Source organism: Haliotis cracherodii, unplaced genomic scaffold (genome assembly GCF_022045235.1).
Source record: "Haliotis cracherodii isolate W230 unplaced genomic scaffold, xgHalCrac1.p SCAF_2, whole genome shotgun sequence".
Classification (NCBI taxonomy): domain Eukaryota; kingdom Metazoa; phylum Mollusca; class Gastropoda; order Lepetellida; family Haliotidae; genus Haliotis; species Haliotis cracherodii.
Window position 1 is genome coordinate 38187226 of NW_027266275.1, and position 24109 is coordinate 38211334.

The 24109-nt window shown below is 38.5% G+C and overlaps 2 protein-coding genes across 3 annotated transcripts in view; one reads left to right on the forward strand and one right to left on the reverse strand.

The window, feature by feature from the left end:
* Positions 1–325: 325 nt before the first annotated feature.
* Positions 326–3122, reverse strand: LOC139467602 (uncharacterized). Its single transcript, XM_071249134.1, has 2 exons — positions 3081–3122; positions 326–2142 (listed from the first exon to the last, which is right to left on the reverse strand). Exons 1-2 carry the CDS (start codon positions 3120–3122, stop codon positions 1630–1632), a joined length of 555 nt encoding a protein of 184 aa, XP_071105235.1. The 3' UTR covers positions 326–1629.
* Positions 3123–5446: 2324 nt separating this feature from the next.
* Positions 5447–24109, forward strand: part of LOC139468066 (PDZ and LIM domain protein 3-like) — a 29164-nt gene continuing 10501 nt past the window's right edge. For both annotated transcript variants that reach the window (XM_071249773.1, XM_071249774.1), the window contains exons 1-4: positions 5447–5700; positions 20559–20710; positions 21620–21761; positions 23141–23334. In XM_071249773.1, the coding sequence (XP_071105874.1) occupies positions 5572–5700; positions 20559–20710; positions 21620–21761; positions 23141–23334 (617 nt within the window). In that variant the 5' untranslated portion in view covers positions 5447–5571. The remainder of the gene's footprint in view (positions 5701–20558; positions 20711–21619; positions 21762–23140; positions 23335–24109) is intronic.

Genomic DNA, 24109 nt, shown 5'->3' on the forward strand with positions numbered 1-24109 from the left:
AAGCCTGCTTTCAATGACTTGTTGCCATATTGAGGATAATGTCTGGTTCATATATAGTGAAACTGGAAATACATCTGTGACATCACTGAAATATTGTTTAAAACTTGGGAATATCTCCGATTACAGAGTCTCAATGCATCACTGCATAACCGGGGTCACGGGTGGCGCCGCGATTTGCTGTGATTGTGGGTTCGAATCCAAGCCTTCCTCGATTATGTTTCTACGTTTGTCAGCACCATACCCGTGCTTGTGGGTGTCACCGAAGTGGTAAACGTCTGAGACCTGCATCACTTTGGGCTTTCCTCCCACATTAAGCTGACACACCATGATATAACTGGAATACTGTTAAAAGCGGCGTTAAACCCAACTCACTCACTGCATAACCAATGGGATAAAGGGACTTCTGAATTTGTCCTTTCCAAAATTATCTTCAATTACGTAGGATATTATATCTCCATTCCATTATGATAATAGACCCATTCACCGCCAGAGCTTTATTTTGAGGCCGCTGAATTACATGAAGCAAAAATAGCCATTCAATCAAATTACACTCATAAGCAAGAGAAATTCCGTGCCTAGTTAGTGCATCTCCCTGATGCAAGGGACTTAACAGAGTATTAAATCTAGTTTCCACCCTTGCCGAACTAGGCTTGAATTTCTAGGCTTGATAGTAGTGCCACCAGTGGCTATTACAAGTTATGTCCCTTCTATGTCCCTCGTATTGACCAGTCAGATTCCATCTCTCATATCACCTGCATTTGTTTCAAACAAAAAGGCGGTGACCAGTCAAGACGTTCTGATCGATAATCAAGACCTATATTGTAATAAAACGTGTCTTAACCGTGAAGAGCATCAAATCACCTTGATTAAAAACATCAAAAGATTTCCAAAATATCTGTCGACGCCCAATTGATAGTACACATGCTTTGAAAATCCTGCAGTTGATTGAAACCTGCACATTGAAATCCATGTTGTTTTCGAACTGGATGTCTAGTTCTAAACACGATTTTGATTGGATTATGCATAGAACTCCAGAATTCCAGCCTAGTTTGGCAAGGGTGGAAACTGGACTGTTATAGACAGTTAACAGCCTTGCCTCAGGAAGATGCGTTAGTGACAAGAGAGTTGAAACAAAACCTCTAGTAGCCAATGACTGCAAGGTCACATATCATAATAGCATGGAGATGAATATACTGAACAATAACATGGTCCAAAGTTGGCATTCATGGGTATAATACATAGCTCCCAAATCATTTCCACTACCCGGTCTAACTACCCGTTCTAATAATTTGCGATATTTGCTAATATATTGGCGGGTGAACAAGCGATTGATCAATGTACACAAAACTTACTTATTTGTGTATAATACACACTCATGTGTTATATGCACCCTTAATTACGGCCAATTAAATTCTGGAAAAATATGTTTGTTGTGTATAATACACACAGATTATTCTTGTATCATTTCAGACTGTCAGCATAAACCACGAAATTTACAATCTTTCAACTCTGTTTTTTTCCCCGACCACAATTATATTCTAATAAGTGCCCCCTATTTCTAATTTTAAGAACGCCCTGGGCGCTTATTACGTCAAATGCGGTCATAACTTTTGGCAATATCAAATAGCATCATAATAATCCCATCTCTAGTTTGACAAACATTTTAAGAGAAGGGTTCTCAATCTGCTCCAAGGCTTCTCGAGCTGACTTCCCGCCATCACTGTAATAGTCCTTCAGAGATTCCGCATACGCTATCCACACACAATTTACACATCCACTCATGCAGCAGTCAATGGGAGGTTCAGGGGGGGGACCCTTCCCTGGTATCACGCCCTGAGTCTTGAGGGTGGGCTCCGACATGTCCAGCAACTTGGATTCTGTGCCGACAGTTGCATCAACAGCTTTAGTTTTTATCACAGCTTGATCATCATTTTGATTTGCATTACCTGAGGATGAATGTATTGTTCTCATTGTGAGAGACTTATCACACACTTTTGATATCACTTGAGTTGTACGGTATACTGTTTCCGTGGAAACTGCTGATTTATGCTGCAGGAGGAGGGGGAGTATTTTCCCACATATACATGATGACGTTGACAACATTCCTCTTGGCAAGATCAGTGGTGTTACAGGCAAATGAATCTGTCAAAGAATTAAGAAATTAATAAGCACTGAAATATATTAGAGTCATGGATACAGCTTATGACATCAGATAGTTTAGGATTTCCATTTGTTTTGTTTTTTGTTTGTTTATATTTGGAGGGGGTGTGGGGTGGGTCTGTTAACGCCACACTTAGCAATATTCCAGCTATATGACCGCAGTCTTTACATAATCAGGTCTGGACCAGACAATCCAGAGATCGATATTATGACCAACAATCACATCATCAGGCTACGATGACATGCAATGTTCCAAGTCATCAAGTCTGACCACCCAATTGTTTAGTCACCTCTTACTACGTCCAGCATAGGTTGCAGGAAACCAATTAAATTCTTACCAAGAATCCAAACAGGATTTAGAATGTAGAATGAATACATCACGCTTTTTATTGATTTAGGATTTTCACCAAAAAAATAAACTGTTATTGGACAAGATTGATGGTTTAATGAATTGATGTAATATTGATACAGTGACATATAACTGCTAAATCAATTTCAGTATACTTGATCAATCAAAAGAAACTAGCTCTGTGCCATGGGAAGTCATAACATTGCAACTGATGTCAAATTAAAAAGATATTTTTTCATAATGCTTTCATAATGTTTTTTCTGTTTTATAAGACCATTTTTTATGAAATATGACTTGATCTTTTCAATAACCAACACGTTACAATGTTAAACCGATCAGTAGTTTACACAACTAGCCAATAAAACATAAATATTATCTCAACTCGCAAATATATTCTTCCGGATTTTAACAAATAACCTCTGAAACATTCAGATCATTAGATACAAATTAATTACGCGAGAGTTTACTTGTTACATACTTTCCGGCACACGAAAGATATTCACATGTTCCCGATAAACGAATTATCAGTGAACAGGTTGGCACAATGCATCAGTTTATGATGGAACATTGCCGACGACATTTCGTCCTCGTCTTCATCAAGCCGGACTGTCATAACCGGACCAAATACACACTTCGTGAGAGCAACAGCATTGTGTCGACAATTTCAATTCTTTTGACCAGAACTGTGTAATATGTGTACGCAGTAGATCTACATTTGTTCGTATTTATGGCACACCAAAACAATTACACCCTGTTTTTTGATAAAGTAAAGTGTTCAACATATCTTTGAAAACTAAGTAGATTTAGGGCGTGTTTATGTCACTTTAATGCGTCTTGGCAATTCGGCACAGACAAATCAGGAAAACGAAAAATAATCTTAGCTGCTGCATACGTGAGTTATAACATTCAAAGCGCGTAGAAGGAATGAGGGTTTATTTCTTTGATTTTTGTGCATATTTAACTTAAAAAATTAGACTAGCTGTAAAATGCTTTCTCAAAAATTAAAATCATGTATATATGTGCGGGATGTTGATTGGGCAGAAAAGGATTAAAGTTCACTTGATTGTTCATAGCCTGTAATTTCTGCTGCGTTTCATCCTACCACACAGTCAATGGTGTTCAGACGTCGCTTGTCGACAGCTGGAACACGCGTGGTATGCGAAACGAATGAAGCGTCCGTACAATCTCCACGGAGGAAATAATTCAGACCAGATTTTAACACCCACTCACCCCTATGTACATCTGATTTTTCAATTTGGCGTGTCTGGATTTGGTGTGTATCTGTGGCTTGCCAGAATTAATGCAGTGTGTAGCTCAAACGTTTCAATTTTATATTGAATTCAAATTAATTTACGAATGTTAAATCCTGTTACAAAAGATACCCTGAAAACGATTATCTTAAATAGCATGCCACCACATATAGATATGTGTTGTCATATTAGACAGACAGGTATTATTTAATAATCAGATTTGTGTATTCATAAGGACGACATGGCGAGTTTTTATTACATTTTTTTACTGACAAGTTCTCATGAATATACAAAAGGAAAGTCCAGATTGAATGTATGACCAAACATTGTATTTAACAACGGATTACAACTAACAAATTATTTTATGGGTTTATAAAGTTTGGCTCTTCCTTCTGTATCGAGCCATTATAAGGAAGCTGATGATAATACCATCATTTAGTGCGCCTGTTTGTGAAAGTAATGAAATTGTGTTTGCGTGGGAAGGTAAACCCACTGTGTCCCAATCAAGTTATGTTATATATGAAAAAAAACATTGTTTTCAGTTGTAGCATTAATGTATCGGCAGGGGTATCTAAACATTGATTCGCCGTTAAAGTGGCTAAGCCTCTTTGTACAAACGGAAGAATTAACGTCCAAACATAAACTTATACACAGTAAACATTGTTGATCCGGACAAGTCCTTTGTAAGAAAATCGCACCATGATCTAATTCGAACTCTCATATATCACAGTTCCAAATTGTTCATGCGGACAGACAAATATTTATATATACAGCTCATCACTATATACGGAGTGATGTTTAGCTATATATATAATATCTCTCTTACAAGATAAGCCACTCGGTGGTGTGGTCCGGATTAATGAGGTTTCACTGTATGCCGTACCGCACTTTTACAATACTATACCTATTGCGATATTTTTAGATATTTCCATCAGTTCGAACTCTTATATGACCGATGATAATATACTTCGTTAGGTGCAGCACGTTTTAGGTATAAATAATATCCCACACCGAAAGACGTGGATATTATGACTTCCTAACATAAAAGGAAACGTACCTTCTGTACAGAGATTTCAAAGCCATCGCTTATGCTAGTTCGACGTTTTCTACAATCCTTAAAATTGGGAGTCAATACAAATTAGAAACTTTTGATGACACATGCCCCGAAGTGAAAACTTGAAAGCAAATCTAAATTTCTTTATAAAAAGAAATGGACTAAATGATCAAATCTATCGCTAATGGCCATGCTAATAGCTACGAATTTCTCTCAAAGCATTTCTTGTTTAAAAATTACAACAAACGTTAATGAAATGTATATTTTTGTTTAAGTTAGCAAAAAAACGTTAAGCTCCAAAGTTATTCAATTAACATGATTTATAATAACCTGACATATGACTTCTTTCAATCAAATACGAGACTTTCTTTTAAACCACACCTGAATGTATGACGCAGACTGATTTGAAACGAGACGCCGTTACACGGGTTTCGTTACACAGGCGTTACAAGTTAAGCGTGTGACCCTAGCCACCCCCGAAATACAAATAATCCCCAAGTAAAATCGGCTACCTAATAGGTCAGTAACATGGGCCTAATTACAACCGTTTCAACTATTTCCGCAGCCCCAAACTTGTCACAGTCGGTCACACCCACTACTCTCCCGCGGCCTACTGACGCATCCTACAGGCCCGTGTGCAAAAGTTTGTTTCTACCGAAGCCGTCCCCTCACTGGCGAGGAGTTGGATAAAGCTGCGAAGTGGCCCATCGACTTCGAGTACTTACGTCGGACCCGCTACCGTTGTCACAGACGTCGTCATGAGTAACATCGAATATCAGCCAGCTGAGACAATGACGGTCCAACTGGGCCGTCCAGATTCCGGTACCCCCTGGGGATTCCGTTTGCAGGGTGGGACGGACTTTAGCACCCCTCTCTCAGTGCAAGTTGTAAGTACATATACATTGACACATCCGAGACTCATCTATTTTGTCTGCCGGTGGATGACAGTTATCTGTGAAAAAGTCCACGGAACTAATACGTATATGTATAACATTATTCAGGATAAACATCGGAGGTGTGACTTATTTGAACTAAATAATGTTATGATGAATCGTCCGTGTTTTGCTCTTACGGTACAGCTGCTAACTTTGATGGTGTTCGTTAGATAGTTCGTTGAGAGCGAGGTCTCGGCTTCGGCCAATTATCTGCCTGTGGTAAGGAATCGCTAGCTATATATGGGTAAGCCAAGCGCGTGCTCAAAATACCTGTAACACGAACTTGCCTCACGGCAAAGCTAATAATGTTTTTATATTTCATATCACCCACTAAACAGACGGACCAGCTGATTGCTATATGTACTTGATTGACAGCAATATACTGCTGTCGACGCCAAGTACTCACGAATTGATATAGACATCAACTGTGTAATATGATATAGGGCTGCACAATCAAGACCTACCGACACATATTGGGTAGTTGGTGATAATAGGTGGAATAACTGTTTACAAGCCTAACACTATGTAACGATGACATTTCACATGGATAGTTTGTTCAGACATGAGCAACATTGTTTATGCTAGGAATAGATGCATTTATATACCAGGTGGTTGCTGAATAGATTGCCTTTGAACAACAGGTTGCTGTAGTATTGGAATAAATACCCCAACAATCTTCTGCAGCCGAAACTATGTAGAGGAGTGTTGTGTATAGAAGGAACAGGAAATTCCACTAGGAATTCTGAGAGAAGTCAATGAGAAAACTTTGTTCAGTTATTTTCGTAACAGCGATAATATATAATTGATTCTGATTAAGGGGTACACTTCACCAGATAAAAGTGGCTCATTTTATCAGGAACAGTTTGAACCAGGTCATGCTAGTTGGGATCATTAAAAATTGCGGAAAATTGGATGCCTGGTGATAATTTTTCTATTTTGGGGTCTTTATCTTTTATTGAATTTTAAACAATTATTTTGTTTGGAGGAGTTATGAATTACTTTTTATGATTGTAAACATTTGAGTTAAGCCACACAAAAAGCTAGTTTCTTAGCACTTTTTTAAAAGAAAGCTGGGTAGGAACATCTTTTTATTGTATTTGGCATTTCAATTTCCCAACAGCTCCAGTCATAATTCTTCCACACTTAAAGTACACCCAGACAATTGTACCTGTAGCTGTCCTATGAAATACCTGAGAAGAGTTGAGATTAGGGGTGTCATTGATTGGAAAGGATAGTATCGATATAATGACGCAAAAGTATCATGACATATTAATAATAACAAAATTAGTTATTCTGTATGTGTATAAATAACAGTTTCCTATCTACGTCCTTCATTTTATCATCTTAATATTAAATATGAACACTGATTGATTAAATGTTTAAGATTGAATTTTCATTGTCCATCTAAACTATGGCTATCGTATTAAATGTAAACACTTCTATGGCTGTCAATTATTAATTTAGTTTATTTGTTTGTTGTTTAATGCCGCGCTCAGCAGTATTCCCGCTATATGACGGCTGTCTGTAAATAATTGAGTCTGGACCAGACAATCCTGTGATTGATATCATGAGCATCGATCCATGCAAATGGGATACAATGACATGCTTCAACCAAGTCAGTGAGCTTGACCAAACGATCCTTTTTAGTCGCCTCTTACAACAAGCATAGTCACCTTTTATGGCAAGCATGGGTTGCTGAAGACCTACTCAACCCCAGATCTTCAGGGGTCTATTAATTTAGTATCAATATTCATAAATTTGTCCTGATTTGCATTGACTTAAACATTACTGATACATCAATATCACAATATACGATGACATCCCTAGTTGAGGTGTGTACTGTCTATTTACCTAATCCTACAAGTACTCAGACAGTGAATCACACAGGTACTCTAATTATAGTGATGGACACAGGTAATTGTATGTACTTATGTCTGGTAGATTACAGATGTGTCTCATTGTAACGGTATCACTGGTTCAAGATTGTGTTTCAGCAGCAGTGAGTTGTAATGCTGAATCTGAGAAATCTGACTGATGTGTATAATATTAGACAGCAAGATGTGGTTAACATGGCTAAGCTAACCATTCATTGTAAAGAGTGTATTTTAAGGGGTTGTGGATTCCTTAAACAAAAGCACTTTACTGCTTGATGTAATTTACCATGAACTTACTGTGGTCATATCACCACCACCACTGTTTTCTGATACAGGACCCTTTGCCATGACCCAAAAAAACATTTCCTTAACACTTGTCAGTCTTTGCTACTGACTGGCAGAATTGTCCTCTAGTCCAAACCAAACCTTGTTGCCTGTTCTTTTGTTTGTTATTCAGATCACCTCGTGAGTGAAATAGTGTTTCTGATTTTATTTTTTACATTTCCACTTATTAATATTTCAATGAATAGATCTTAATAAACATTAGGCCAAATCCAGGTTATTTTCCTCTTTTACAGATGACCTTCGCCTTTGAAAAAGTAAAAAAATAAGATATTAAAAATGGTGAAAATATATTTTTTCGTAAGTATTTTTGTCCAAACTTTGATTTTATGAGTTTTGTTGAAAATTAAACCTCAAATCAACCCTGACAATTTTATTTGTTTTGGCGCTTGGCATTTTGATCAGAAAATCCCATCTTCCTGAGACAAGGGAGTTAACTGACTGTAAAAGTCCAGTTTCCACCCTTTCCGAACTAGGCTGGAATTATGGAGTTATATTTTAGCTGGACTTTGCGCAGTCCAATCAAAATGGCGTAATGAAATCGACATCTGGTTTGTCAACTGTCGTGCAGATTTTGGTCGTTTGCAGGATTTGTAGAGCATGTATACCGCCAACTCGGCGTCAACAGATATTTTCCAAATTTTTCATATCTGTTAGCAAGGTGATTTGATGTACTTTGTGAAGTAAGAGTAGTTTTATTACAATATAGATTGTGATTAATGATCAGATGCCTTGACAGGCCGCCACCATTTTGTTTGAAGCAAATGCAAGTGATATAAAAGGTGGAATCTGACTGGTCAATAGAATGGACATGGAACATGTGGAAGGGACATGACTTGTAATAGCCACTGGTGGCGCTACGATTGAGCCCGGTAATTCCAGCCTTGTTCGGCAAGGGTGGAAACTGAACTCTTACAGACAGTTAACTCCCTTGCCTCTGAGAGATGAGAAACTCCATAATACCCGGTACATGAAATTGATTTGAAGACTTGAAATGTTTATAAATAACCTTTTTATGGTTTGTAATAATGTTTTCAGGGCTACTTTTTTACCCTTCATGCATCTACTCATTCATCAACTGATGCAACTACTCATTCATCACCTGATGCAACTACTCATCATTCATCACCTGATGAAGGGACAAGAAGTAGCCCTGAACATTTTTTCTCAAACAATACAAAGTTGTCAATAAGGGTTTCTTGTCTCCAAGTTCTTCCGAATTCTGAATGCCTGTCATAGACTTAACCATTGTGAACAAAATGATTCTGTCTGGTGTTTAATAATAATGATTTGTTTCTCATATTACAATAGAATTTCCTCACTAATTTCAAACAGCAGCCAAAACAGTTACTATTTTGAACCCCACTCAGTGTCAGAAACAAATGAAACACGAATTAGTTGTATTTGAACGGTAAACAAGATTATAGTGTTGACAGGATACTGACAGTGTATCCCTCTCGGACCATGGTAGCAGCCTCCATTAACAAGACTGTTGGACAGCATGTGGCGGTTGGTACAGGTCAGAGGTCAGGTCAGGGGTCATATGGAGGCATAGCGGGGATCACTTCACATTGTCCTGTCATGTTATCCTTACTGGTAACATCTCACCTGAATCAGGCTGGCTGTCAGGTGCCATTGTTGACTTGTGTTGTCGGCATGGTTACGAAAAATGTCAGTGTAACTGATGTTCTCCAGAGCTGATATATGGGGTGTATCAGGTACATTTAAAGCCGAAAGGGTCACCTAAACAAATAACAATTGGACAGTTTGACTCTGAATATTTGGGGTTGGGGGGTTAGAGGGTGTTTGGCATAAGATTGTGTGGTATGTGTAGTTTAATTTGGAGAAATCAATGCTTAATCTCTAAGAAGTGCAGGATAATACTATCGTCACAGTAACAAAAGATTTCTTGATCTGGATAAGCAATAAAAGTCATAACAATTATGAAGTTTTTATTTATTAAGAAACTACTGTCATGATTCTGTTGAAGGTAACAAGGAATATTGTAAACACAAAGCCGGGAAATAGAAACATTTTTTATTATTTTGTAATGCCCTTTTTATTACTTATTTTTTTTTTTTATTGAAGGACACATTTGATGAGAAAAATGAACATACGTGTATATGTATACCGGTATATACAACAGTAGTGGCAGAGATGATTATATCTTAGAACTGAGTTACATTTGTGAAGCATATTATTGTGTTTCTGGGAAGCAATGTTGCCTAAGATGCTGCGGGAATGATTATGATGTCATTGATGATGAAATTAGAGATGCTGAGGAAGATTACAATGTGAATGATGCTGGTGTATTCTCTGCTTCTGTCTCTGTGAGGATGGCGATTAGGCCAACAGGTAAACATTTAGAATTCAGGTAATGTGCCTGAAAGGGTCACAAAGCAAAAGGATGGGCTGTAGAGCGTAATGAAATTTTTAGGAGCCGGTTTTGTAGTCGAGTAATTAAAGAATTTGATCTTCATGCTGAAGGCCTGGGCTTGATTTGCCTCATGGGTACAATTAGAGAGCCTCCCTGTGATATTGCTGGAGTATTGTTTCAAGCATGTTTGTTTGTTTGTTGGTTGGTTAATGCCACACACTAAGCAGTATTCCAGCTTTATGACTGTGGTCTGTAAATAATCAAGTCTGGACTAGACAATCCAGTGATTGACACCATGACCATCGATCTACGCAATTGGGATACGTGGACATGCATCAGCCAAGTCAGCGAACCTGACCACCCCATCCCGTTGGTCACCTCTTACAACAAGCATAGTCACCTCTTACGAAAAGCATGGGTTTCTGAAGACCAATTGTAACCCGGATCTTCAAGCGTGTAAAACCTTACTCATTCACTCTTTCATATTTCCTTCTTCTTTTTACCTGATTGTATGTGGATGATGATAATGATACAATAACTACACTCATGATGATGGTAATTAATTAGCCATCTTTGATTATCATAAATGTGAATTAACTATTGGATTTTCATCCCTGCCCACCTCACACACCTCACACAGCTGCATTGCAACCAAGTAACTACAGAGCTAAGAAAAGTTGGTATTTGTGTTGCCTTCTTTGTCTATTTGATGAAATACACTGCATAGTCCAACCAAACATCATGCTTATCCAGAATCAAATCTCTAAACAGTTAATATACACACATGCCTTAAATACTTTGTTAAACGAAATAAATCTATGAAAATATAAAATCCTCCCTCCTAACATTTTTGAAAAGTGTGGATGAAAATTTAAGCTTCGCTTATCATCCATCCAGAGTGTATCTGACATTTGACCTGACTGGGTCAAGGGTCAGTGTTTTGAGGAATGCCATTAAAGTTAACGCCAGATACGATCCTGATGAAACTGCAGTGGCTTGCTGGGGCCAGCTATCTGTGGCTGTCAACTCAAGACTACCAGTGCACATTCTTTGAGTGAAGACAACAGTTAAGGTCAAGTGACAGTGTGTTGAGTCGCCTGGCTGGGTAGGTCCATTCATACCCATATAGCAATTCTAATGTGCAACACCACAAAGGAACAGCTTGTGAATGGGGTGGAGGATTTGCCTGGTATTTACATGGTGGCTGGGTATGATGGGCCACTTTCATTTGGGGACAGGCCATGAATGGCTGTAGATATAGATGGATATGATTGTTGGTTTGTTTGAAATGAAAAATTGTTGACTTGTTATTTAAACAGTGTTGGCACCTGATATGGATCACTGACCATACTGACCACAGAGGGAGGGGTGAGCAGGCTCTGCATGTCCCCAGACCTAAGTCGGCCTCACTCCCTGAACCATATTATTTTCCCAGGCCTAGACTGACATTCAGTCCCAGAAATATAGTTATCTTATTTAGAAATATATATCTACAAAATAAAAAGAATAAAATCCAAGTAGAGCCCAGAACAATTCTTAATTTCTAGAGCTGAGGCAATCAAGAATTGCCAAATCATTGTAGACTTGTGTTGGACTCTTTTTCAAATTTTTTTCTCTTGGGTCTGGGAGACAGACTAGCCCAGGCCTCACTGTAATGGAAAAGCACTAAATGAAGCAAGTCTAGATTTCCCCCAGGCTCTGAATCTCCCATCTCATTAGGGGTCAATTTCAACTTAAATGGAGTTATTTGTTTCTATCAATATTATATATTTTCAGAGACGAAGCGTTAGCCTACTCAGACCTTAGCACAGAGGTATCATAACTGAATAAACGATCTGATTGTAATGAGACTGACAGATATTATTAGACTGAAGTGTTATATAACTTATTCTCAAATTGACTCACTCATTGCCATTGAAATGCATACTCATATTGTAAACTAAAATCCATACTGCATGTGACATACACAAAGTTAGCATACCTGACATTACACATTAATGTGACCTCAAGGTCCAGTTGAAAGTGTCCAGTACAGTTAACGGAGTGAGTGGGGTGTGAGTCACTTACTTGTCTGGAGAATTACTGTATAAGGATGAGACAATGTTCTGGTCGAGTGCCCCTCATTCTCACCAAAGTGGTCATTAGCTAAACTTGCACAAGTCTCTAAGGCAATAATTATTAGTTTAAATCATAATTTCTAGATTATATAAATGATAAGAACAAGTTGGCCCTATAAAAGACTTGTGCTGTTCTCTTATACGTGCCTGTTATGAGGACATAATTACTACACCTCAATGGACTTACCTTTCAGTATAGCCTTGGAGCAAGGCTAGTCACTAGTCACAATAACAAACTGTTACCCAGCCTGTTTATGGCGCCCTCCACGCAGCTGAGTCACTGGGTATGTGAAGCAGGTCTACTGCATTTAATGGAAATATTATGTGACAGTGGTGAGTGGATTACTGACTGTTGAATTAAGGAGCCCCTCGGTAGTACAGTCATACAACTCCTGGATTGGTGATTCAGTTTGGAGGACTTGGAAATTTTGCTACCCATAGCGTGTAGTGTTATCGCGTCTTAAGTCAAACTCCCAATTTTATAGTGTTACTGTGAACATACTAAACCAACTATTGATTCATGTAATGAGTGAATGTTATTTACACAGTGCTTATATTATCCTGTAAATTATTAATTATGGGCCTGGCAAACCAGTGGTTGATGGCTTAACAATAATTCACATTGTTGGGGTACGATGACACTCTAGTAGACAGGTATCACTCATCTTGATCCTCATCCTAGACAGCTGCTTCTAAAGGGAGCCTGGTATGACTAGTACAAAACTTTGAAATATACAAATGTAGTATGATATCTTAGCAGGTAACCAAAAAAACATTTCAGGTTCAAAAATTGGCCATATGCAACCATACATCTTTATCTTTGAGGACAACATCCTATTAATAGTCCTATCACTTTGATATATGCTGGTCAGTCCAAAGTGGTTTTCATATAAGTGTTTAATTGGTAGCAAGACAACTAGGGCTGTTATGGCAGTAATTTTATTGGTTGACAAATTTAAGTTTGAGAAATAGGTTTACCTTCATTAAAAATATTCCAGTATGATTTATAAAAATCAGCAAGGATGTATCTTTTTCATTTGATGTGATAACATCCACTAAACATTAAAAACATATTGTTTGAAATATTTTGTTTGTTTAATATATACTATTCAAAAGAAGTTCAAGAACATTTTTTCATGAAAAAAGGCAGGAGTTCTTTAACTTTTGAGTTGCATATAAGGGAAAGAGATTTGGTTTATTTGAAAGCTCTGCCAAGTTTATAAATGGCTGCTCAGATTAAAGATTATCAAGTAGACTGTGTAGTCAAGAAGTGTGTTCTGGTAAAGTTACCGAACCTAAAATAGAGTACAAACAACCAAACAATTATTTACAAGGTGGATGGATGGATTATCCACTTACCGCATGCTTTAATCTGTTAATCCATGTGTGACTAAGGGGGCTAAGGGGGATTAAGGAGATTACGGATGTGAACATAACCTGTCGGTGACGAACCATCTCCTAATTCTCCTTACCTGATGGTATGTCAAACACCTCGGGACACGGGCTTATTCCCCAGATAATTGTGATGTTTGATTCCGAGTTACACCTAATCACCTCCCCTATATTGTAATACCATGTATCTCATGTTGCCTTAGCAGGGGTGATCTATGAGGATTGTTGGGTAGAACAGAGCTCTTACCATATAGTGATCTTAGTGCGAAAACGATCGTAAGTCCCCATACTTTTCACATAGACTTATGATACTCATAGAGCTATGATCAGATGATTGTAATTTTGGGACAGGGCCCAGCAAGAGATTTCTAAAACCACTGACATTGTGTATGAACCGATGGAGGTGACAAATAATATGCACATCCATTCCACAAAGCGATCTTAGCGCTAAGGTGATCTGAGTCCCATGCTTTTAGCGTGGACCTATGATACTTGTAGCGCAATAGTCACTTTGTGAAATGCATCTAAACTTCTAAAACCACTGACAAAACCAATGGAAGCAACAAATTATACCCACATCCATTCCACAGGTGATCAATGCGCTTAGACCTTCAAAAGTCCCATACGTTAACATAGACATGCAATCATCATAGTGCTAAGATTCCTTTGTGAATGGGGGGCGGTCGGGTAGCCTAGTGGTTAAAGCGTTTGCTCGTCACGCCGCAGACCCGGGTTCCGATTCACAAAATGGGTACAATGTGTGAAGACCATTTCTGGTGTCCCCGCCGTGATATTGCCGGAATGTTGCTAAAATCGGAATAAAACCCAAACTCACTCACGTTGTGAATGGGTCCTAGGTCTCCAGCAACCTGTTCTGGCCATAGTAAGAGGTGACTAAATGACTGGGTGGTAAGGCTTGGTGATTTGGAATATAGTGTCATTGGACCTGGTAGAAGTGGATCTCCATTCCACAATGACAAAAGTAAACATGAACTCTATGGTACGAGATAAGGATGATGATGAGTGAATCAATATGGGTTGAGGCAATGGTTTGAGTAGCTTGTTGATTTGACTTATGTTTGTTGTTTACACCACACTCAGCAATATTCCGGCTATATGACGGCGGTCTGTAAATAATCGAGTCTGGACCAGACAACCCAGTGATTGACATCATGAGCATCGATCCACGCAATTGGGACAAGATGACATGTATCAACCAAGTCAGCGAGCCTGACTACCCGATCCCGTTAGTCGCCTCTTACCACAAGCATAGTCACCTTTTACGGCAAGCATGGGTTGCTGAAGACCTATTCTTCCCCTGATCGTCATGGCTGAATAACTGTAATGGGGGAAACTGTGAACATTGCCTTTAAAAAAGTGTGTCGCTGTATATACTCCAATGTTTTCTGTCATCTTAGACATGATGTAATATGACAATGAAACAGACAATCTGCAACAGTGTCAGGTCATGATGGATTTCTCTTGTCAGCGGAAGATCATGTCAAAACTGTTGTATTTGTTACCGGAAAGATCTAAACTGTTCTTGATTGACTTGTTTTATTGAAGTAATTAGTGACATGTGGGAAATTTTGACCGGGGACATTATGGCCTGATTTTGATATATCGGTGTGGTTTATGGATTTTTGTGCCAAAAGTTCAGGCTGGTTGGTCGAAAGAAAAAGAAAAAATCCAATTTCAAATATTGTTTTGATTTCCTCAAAATGTTAAGTAGGTAGGAAAAAACAAATTGGGGCTGGATTTTTTAAGATAGAAATCAATAGGTTTTAATTATAGTATTTTAAATAATTTATTTATGTTGAGAGGTATAGTAAATGAGTTGGAATTTTTAGCATTTTACTAATTTCTGCTTGTTTTAACGGGACAAAAATGCTTTTGTGTGAAAAAAATCACATTTCAATTGCTGTGAGTCTGCAGATTCATAAACTAAGTTTTAAAAATGTCTAGCCTCACATAACATTAGTCGTACATATATCAATCAAGATTCATACCAGTTTGGCCAGTTTCAGTAAACAATTTATGACAACCAAGCTGGTGATCTAGTACTTATGTTTACAGTTTACTGGCTACTGAAAGAGCCAGATAGAATGGTGGCTACACACAAAATCAGAATAGTCTCCCACTAACCACACTGCAGAGCCAAGTCACGACAATCAATATGTACACACTCCGCCTCATCAAATGATGCATGAAAGTATAGCCACAGGATAATAGCCACGGAATATAAGAACAGAATTGCTGAAGTGTGAAATAACATGTAAGTTAGAATACTATGAGCCATTACTGCAGAAACATTTGAAGAATGTCATGAATTCTGCAGGCCCTTGACTGTGGAAGCATGTGGCCGCCAGACACAGAGATTATCTGTAGTTTCTGTTTATAGTGACTGGTTGTCTGGTAATTGGAGGGGAATGATTCAACCCTGATAAGCGGAGAACTAACAGGGTCCCTCCCCCCACCCTCACCCCCAGGGCTTGCTGATTGATACAGGTGTCATGTTTACACAGTGCAGTTGTGTTTCTTGAAGATTTTTTATTGACCTTATTGTTTTGGATGATATGAATAAGGCCACACTTTTTAAATTTTGTTTCACAGATTTATTCCAGCTTTTCAACACAAGGTCAGTCGACATGGAAAAAAATAGCTCTGTCAATCATTTTCATTCTGACATGGTGTTAAAACTGTGGCTGGCTTTTTAAAACACTGATAGTGATGCAGACATGGGATTTATGATAACATTTTATATAAGAGGGTCTATGTTACTAGCTTGAGCATGTTGAGACATAATAAAAAATATTATATTTTTATGTTTAATTCATTTCATTTCCAGCTGCTTTTCAGTAGGGACAGCAGTCCTGTGATGTGTGTGTTTTTAAGTTTTAAAGTAGGCTGAGTAGGCTAATTTCCAGTACTCGGTCCTGGGCTGCCCTCTCTAGTTGTTTCCAAAGAAAGAAAGAAATAGTTCTATCTTTATGAAGAGTTAACGATACCCAAAGACCTAATAAAAACTGTATTTGAGTAAATAATTAAGTTACAGTTTTCCACCTCATTAACAAATCACCCACAGTGTTCATGATGGGGACGAATGTTTACAGTTGTCGCTTCATGTTCTATCTGCACTATATTGTGTCATGAGTGAATATTGAGTAAGGTGTCGGGCTTTGGTGAATACATGTATTGTACACAAACTGTATTGTGTTACCCAGAGGAATGTCGACACACCTCTCGCCAGGAAAATAGACCATATGAAAGGGCCTTTGTGATCCTTCCTCTTAGATCAGGGGCAGGGTCAAAGGTTATGCAGTGTGAAGTCATAGCAGACGAGGCTATGCAGTTGGCTGAGCATGAATCCCACGGATGGGAGTGTAGGTATGGGAAACACACACAACACAAATGGGAAATGAAACTACGTCAATTTGATTTATTAATATGCTCCTTATTGTTGCAACTATTTTGAGCTGTGGTGTGTTCTCTCCCTAAACAACATGTTCTCAAACAGAATAACACAGGATAATCTTCATGTTTAAGTGAAGTCAAGAAGGAAGTTTGTAGTGACAAAGCTATACACAATTTTATTTCAATCAGAGAATTCACCACATTGTGTCGGTACATTAACCACAAATAGCATCAGCTGTGCATAATGGTTTGTGTCGCCCATACTAAAAATCACATTCACAATTTAATCAAAATCACATTCGCAATTTAATCAAAATCACATTCACAATTTAATCATACTGGAAGGTTCAAGGACAACAGAGGAAAACATGCTGCTGAATTTGTAATTAATTGTTAGACAAGCTAAACTTGACAAGGATCATGCTTATTCAATCACTGGCCCTAAATAAGGACAAACATCATGAAAGACCTCTTGAAAGACCTAACACTATTATGAGTGAAAGTACGTGATATGATTCATGTATTATAGAAAGTGAAAGTGCCCAGATGGGGGGGCAGGTTTGCTGATTTGGTGGATGCATGTCATATCCCAGTTGTGTAGATCAAAAGAGTTGACATCCATCAATTTTCTGTTAAACTACCACCGTGGTAGAGCATTCACCTGGAGAGTGGAAGGGCAGTGGTTCCATTCCGGCCATGTCACACCAAACGTGTTAGAATATGGAACTTGTTGTTACCCTGTCGGGCACTCCTCATAAAGGGGCTAAAATAAGGACTAGTCGGTAGAAATCAACATCCAGTTTGTCAACTGCAGTGCAGATTTTGGTTGATTCCATGACTTGTTAAGCATGTGTACGTCAACTTAGCGTCAACAGATATTTTCCAAAATGCTTTCGTGTTTCTTATCAAGTGTGCTCATGCGATTTAATGCAAAGTAAGACATGCTTTATTACAATATAGATCTTGATTATCAATCTGATCATCTTGATTTGGCGCTGCCATTTTGTTTGAAGGAAATGCAAGTGATAAGGGAGGTTGAATCTGATTGGTCAGTACCAGGGACATAGAAGGGATATAACTGGTAATAGCCATGGTGGCGCTGCAATCGAGCCAAGAAATTCCAGCCTTGTTCAACAAGGGTGGAAACTGGACTTTTACAGTCTGTTAACTCCCTAAGGAAGATAAACATAGCAATGAACCTGAGAAATGAGAGACCTATATTACTCATTACCTGGGACAGGACTATATGCAAGTGGTGCGCCCGAAAAGTGCACAGCATGCTGAAGGCTGTGTATATATAGCAATGTACATATTGCACTGGTTCCAAATAGACACTCAGAGGTTTAGCTGAAACATGATCTCATTCCTACCTGCCGAGCTGCCATGCTGGGCGGGACATGACGTCATGGCACTGTCATGTTCTGTTCATTTTCATACCTCTGTGTGAATGTGTTGATGTGTGGAGTTTGACTATTGCAAGTTCTAGAAGTTTATGTTCTGTTATCTATAAACAATCCAGTTTATTGAGTCAAGTTGAGTCAAGTTACACCGATCTCTGAAGACAAAATATTGGTCTGTAAATTTAATTCCCAACATAGATATGATACATGAGTTGCACATGGTCCCATTAATTGGCAAGCCATGACCAATCATATTTTTTTTATATCCCCCCACTTATTTTTTGTCACCAAAATCCTTAAACCAACAAAAAAAATGTCTAGCCCGATAAAAATATGGAACTGTCTTGTTTCTTCTCCTCAATGCTCGTCAATATTCCTGACTACATGCCTTCGTATCTAATAAAACTTTTGTGCTTACATTTGACGCGGTAGTCAACCATCTGTTTTTCAATATACATGTGGTACATATGGTGGTAGAAGTAGGTAGAGAGACACTTATTTAGGATTATACTGCCTTAAGCTATGGAAATACTTCAGTCAACATATAGCAGCTGGCGCCAGATGCATCAACCAAAGGGTGTCGGAGAATGGAAGAGTCTGCAGACAAGCAATGTAGTGGAACAGTCTTGTGACTGGCAAGTCATGACAATTACGAATATTTATTAGTGGAATGATAACAAAGGGATGATTGTTGGTGATGATGAATTACTTTGTAGGAGGTGGAACTATTATTTAAATATAACAAAAAGTATATGAAAGTGTCAACATTGTAATTTGTGGGAGACATTTTGGTATATATTCATGTTTCACCTTCAGGGATAAGGAGATGTGATGAAAAATACACTGAAGGAGCTTGTATACATATGGACTGTGTTTAATGGCCACCAACTCAATGTGCCCTTCTAGGATACACGGTGCATGTGGCTGGCCCAGTCATCTAGGGTATCTCAATCTTCTGTGCAGAGTTGCCTCTCTTAGATGTGCTGGATCTTGGGTTCTAATCCTATAATCATCATAATTATGTGGTTAGGCTCGTCAGCACTAAACTCATGTCATGGATTTCATCAAAGTGGAAAATGTCTAAGACCTGCATTATTTCAGGTTTTCCTCCAGGATTAAGCATTAAATCAAACGCTCACTCACTCTAAGATATATCCATTCTGTGTGTCCCTTGCCTCACCCATTAACATAAAGCCGTGCTTCTTTTATGTTGTGGATCAACCAAACAAACGAAAAGCTTCCAATCTTCAAATTTGTATAAATAGTTAAAGGTTTCGTATTTGTATTTAAGACAGAAAGTAATTTAGATGCTCAAATTTATTTTCAGAAACAACAATTAGGTATGGTGGATTTACATGTATTACTGGTATACACATTTCCCTATACACACTGGGCATTTCATTATTGCATGGAATTCATTTTAACATGTTTAACATTATGTTATCATTTTGTCTTTTGAGAATTTCAAACAGGCTTCATGTCCGGCTTTAAGGGAGGAGCATCCTCCATTGCACTCTTGGGTCATTAAAAGTCTATTTCTAATGGTCATATTTAGTGTTTTGTGTGAAAATGGGACAAGTAATTAGGGTAGTTATTGACTGATATGTTGATATACATAATACAATTTGCTTTGACGATAAACAAACTGTTTTGGAAACGTTGCTAGGACACTTATCGTCCCAACGCTAAGGCCTGTGTCCCTTTTACCATGTTAACAATCCCAGATGTCGCCCACTTGAGGAGATAAGTATTGCCCAGGCTATGGATGTTACCTTCAGGCAGAAGAGCTACCAAAGATGGAGCTACTGTTATTATTGACTGGTCTCATTAAGAAATGTCTTTTTTTCTGATTTCACATCTTCAGTCAATTTACGGAAGTTGTTTCTCTGTGCAGGTCCAGCCAAATAGTGTGGCCGAGCACTGTGGCCTTCTGGCAGGGGACGCCATTTTGAGAATCAACGCTGAAAACACAGACAACTTGACACATGAAAATGCCAAAATGGAAATAGTGCGCTCAGGAAATAAAATCGACATGCTCGTTGCCAGGTATGCTGGAGATCTGCTTGATATATAGCAGACACTTGAATGATATTAGGAAATGAAGGTCAGCAGAGAGTGTTATTGCTGTGTGCTGTGATGCTTTCATCAGGGGTCTGGGTCAGCATGGATGCCCATGGCCACGAGAGTGGCTGGAATGGGAATCCGATGGTTACTATGGCCACTGAGTGTGGACAGTGTAGCTAGGGTACACTGGATAATCACGAATGCCAGTAAGAGCACATGTGGCCTAATGATACATGCACAGTGATGAGGCTGTGATATAATGGTGCTACTGCAATGCTATGTGATGTGCTATAAGCATGATAAGTGATCTCAACAACAACATCTATTCACAGTTCCCTGTGTTAAAAGTTTTAACTTAAAACTTGTACTTTTGGCAAAAGAACATTCTCATACACTGCAGCATCTCAGTGAAACAATGTGCCTAAAACTCGTAAATCTGCAAATCTCATCTTAAGACATTTCTGTTTCAACAGTCCTCAGTAGCTAAAGCTCACAGAGCATATTTATTTTGTGAATTGTTGCACTCTATAAATGCATGTATTATTGTTATTGTTGTTATTATTATTGTATTCATGATGGTAATAATCATAATATACATTATACATTTAAAGGCAAGATCAACTGAATTCTTGTTTCATGGACAAATCTGCTCCACCTTGGAGCGTTTTTATGAACTTAAAGTCAACCCAAAACACATTAATTTTGCATTCTCCCATTAAACTAGAACATAGTTTCCCTTGCCTTATATACAGTATATCATGGTGATTGTGAGGCTGTGCTACATAATATGCCAGTGATGATCATGGTATCATACATAATGCAGTGATGATGCAATGATGATGCAGCGAGGATATATGTATATGCTGCCTGACAACTGCTTATATGTTGCAGGGGGGCGGTCAAGATCTGGAAGCCACAAGTCACACCACTGTCCTCACTCCGACCAGCCGAACTCAAACCGATTGTATCAGCAACAGGAGAAGAGTTTGTTCCTGTACAGAAGACGTCCCTCGTCATGAACAAGCCCGAGTCTGTAAGGATGTGATGGCTTTTAGCAGGCAGAGCTAAATAGGGTCATTGTGGCATCTCTTTCAGAGCTTGAGAGCTTGATTTTGATTTGGTATCCACAATCTTCAGTGGTATTCAGTTATATTTTTTACATATCTGTTTTCTTGATATTTGCATGTTTTCACTTGAGAAGCTGTTTCATAACAATTCCTGCAAATCATTCGGTAAAGTTTGTTTTGACCTGTCTTGCTCTGCTTGCAATGACCTCTCGAGGAAGCTGTTTTTTCAAAACCTTGCATTGTTTGTCATTGGACACTATTTTTAGAAGCACCAATCAGATACACTAGGCACCACATGCTTTTCAATTGCAATGTATCTGTTGTAATAGTAAACAGTCATGTTTGACAACTGTTGTTTTTATGCTTATAAACAAAACATGGAAGTTTGAATAACAAACATTTTCAAACCAAAAATTTGACATGATTAGGAAGCATAAAATATTAAGCTAAAAAATTATTCCGGGATTTCTCAGGCCCCATATCAGTACAGGGCTCATAGTGAAAACATTACATTTCCACTGTACACAAGGACTGAAGTTTTCACCCCATGGATGCAAGGAAATAAGCTGCTTACACAGACAAATTTTTCTCTTTCTTAAACTTCCTTTCACACTGCTGGATACAGCTAATATATTTCTACAGCATAAAACCCCATTCACCCACTCGTCCACTTGCAGACATGTTTCCGTTTCGGATTTGTCTACTGTATTCAACATGTTAAGCCCCCTGCTCCAATAACCATGCCAACTTATTTGGAACCCAACTTTTATGAAGAAAACAGGTTGAAATTTACTCTGTGCATGCTGGTACTCACTCGCTGGTATTTTTCTTATTATATTATTGAATTCAGAACAAATAGCCAGCACCCGCCATAGTCTTCAGTAAGCACCAACCATTTGAAACTATTTGTTAAACCTCCCCCCAGGATATAATGCGGGGGATATAGTCAATGCCTTGTCCCTCCATCCATCTGTCTGTCTGTCCATAATCATTTTGTTTCCAGAGCGTAACTCGTAACATGTTCAATATTTTTCAACAAAGATTTGCAGATATATCAAACAGATCCTGAAGTGGTGCTTTTTGCTATTTGCGGATATTGGGCATTTTCATTTTTCTCGATTTCAAAGTTAGGCTTTGCTGAAAAGGAGGTAGTTGTCATTTCTGGAGAAGAACTAAAACGCTATTTAACATTTTTCATCCAAACTTGGTACATGTATTTATCAAGGCCTGAAGTGTGGTGCCTTTAGCTATTTAGGAATTTAAAAAATAGGAATTTTTCCTGTTTCCATGGCAACAAGTTTGACTTGTTTCATGTAGTGATAAAGAATGGTCGATTGCGTTCCAGGAACCATGCAGAATAGGCAGCACTCACAATCGGGCAGCGAAGCCATTCGGCGCTGCTGCAGCAGGTTCCACCAAGAGTGCAACGCCAAATGTCGTCCATTCACAGTATAACACTCCCATTGGGCTGTACTCCGCGGGCAACATCGCCTCCACCTACTCTTCACAGACGGCTGGTATACAACGCGAGATGGAGAAGTGAGTGTCCAAAATAAATACTGGCCCCTGGGGACCGGGCAGATAAAGTTACTCACTACTCTAGGGTATCTGGTGGTCAGGCTTGGTGACCTTGTTGATTGGTGTTATTATATTCCCATGGTGTGAGATGTTGCTCATGATATCAGTCACTAGTTGGTCAGGTCTGGCCGTCATTATTTCAGACTGACATGATACAGCCAGAATATTGTTGACTGCAGCATAACACACCAAACACAACTAATCATACAATCGTCTTTAGTCATGTGGAGGAGTCAAGTGGTTAGAGTGTATGCATGTTGATGACAAGTATCAGGTTTGACTCCCTGTATGAGAACAATATGTGAAGTGTAATCTTATGCCAGAAACCTATTATCACAGATTCGCACTGATTAATGTTTCTTGGTTTGTCATCACCATACCCGTTCTCGTGAGTTTGGGCTTGTTCAATCAAGCACATAATTGGTTTATTTTTATCCTCCAATGGGGGGATATAGCGATCACCATGCTACATCGTCTGACAGATGTCTGTTTTCTGTTACCGAGCAGAACTCCAAAACCGTTAAATATTTCTTGTTGAAACTTTCTATAGATCAGTCTAGTGGGGAACTGGTGCCTTTTGATGATTTGGGATTTTTATTCTTTTTATTATGTTTTGTTTTCATAATTTTTCATGAATTAAGTTGTTTTTCTGTTTCCGTAGCAGAACTCCAAAAGTGTTAAATATTTCTTGCTGAAACATCATTAGTGGGGTATAAGTAGCCAAACTCCATTACAG

Coding starts and splice junctions, on each gene's coding strand:
- LOC139467602 (XM_071249134.1), bottom strand. CDS start 3,122: ATGACAGTCCGGCTTGATGAAGACGAGGACGAAATGTCGTCG. Junction 2,143..3,080: donor ACGAGGACGAAATGTCGTCG/GCAATGTTCCAT, acceptor ATTCTTTGACAG/ATTCATTTGCCTGTAACACC.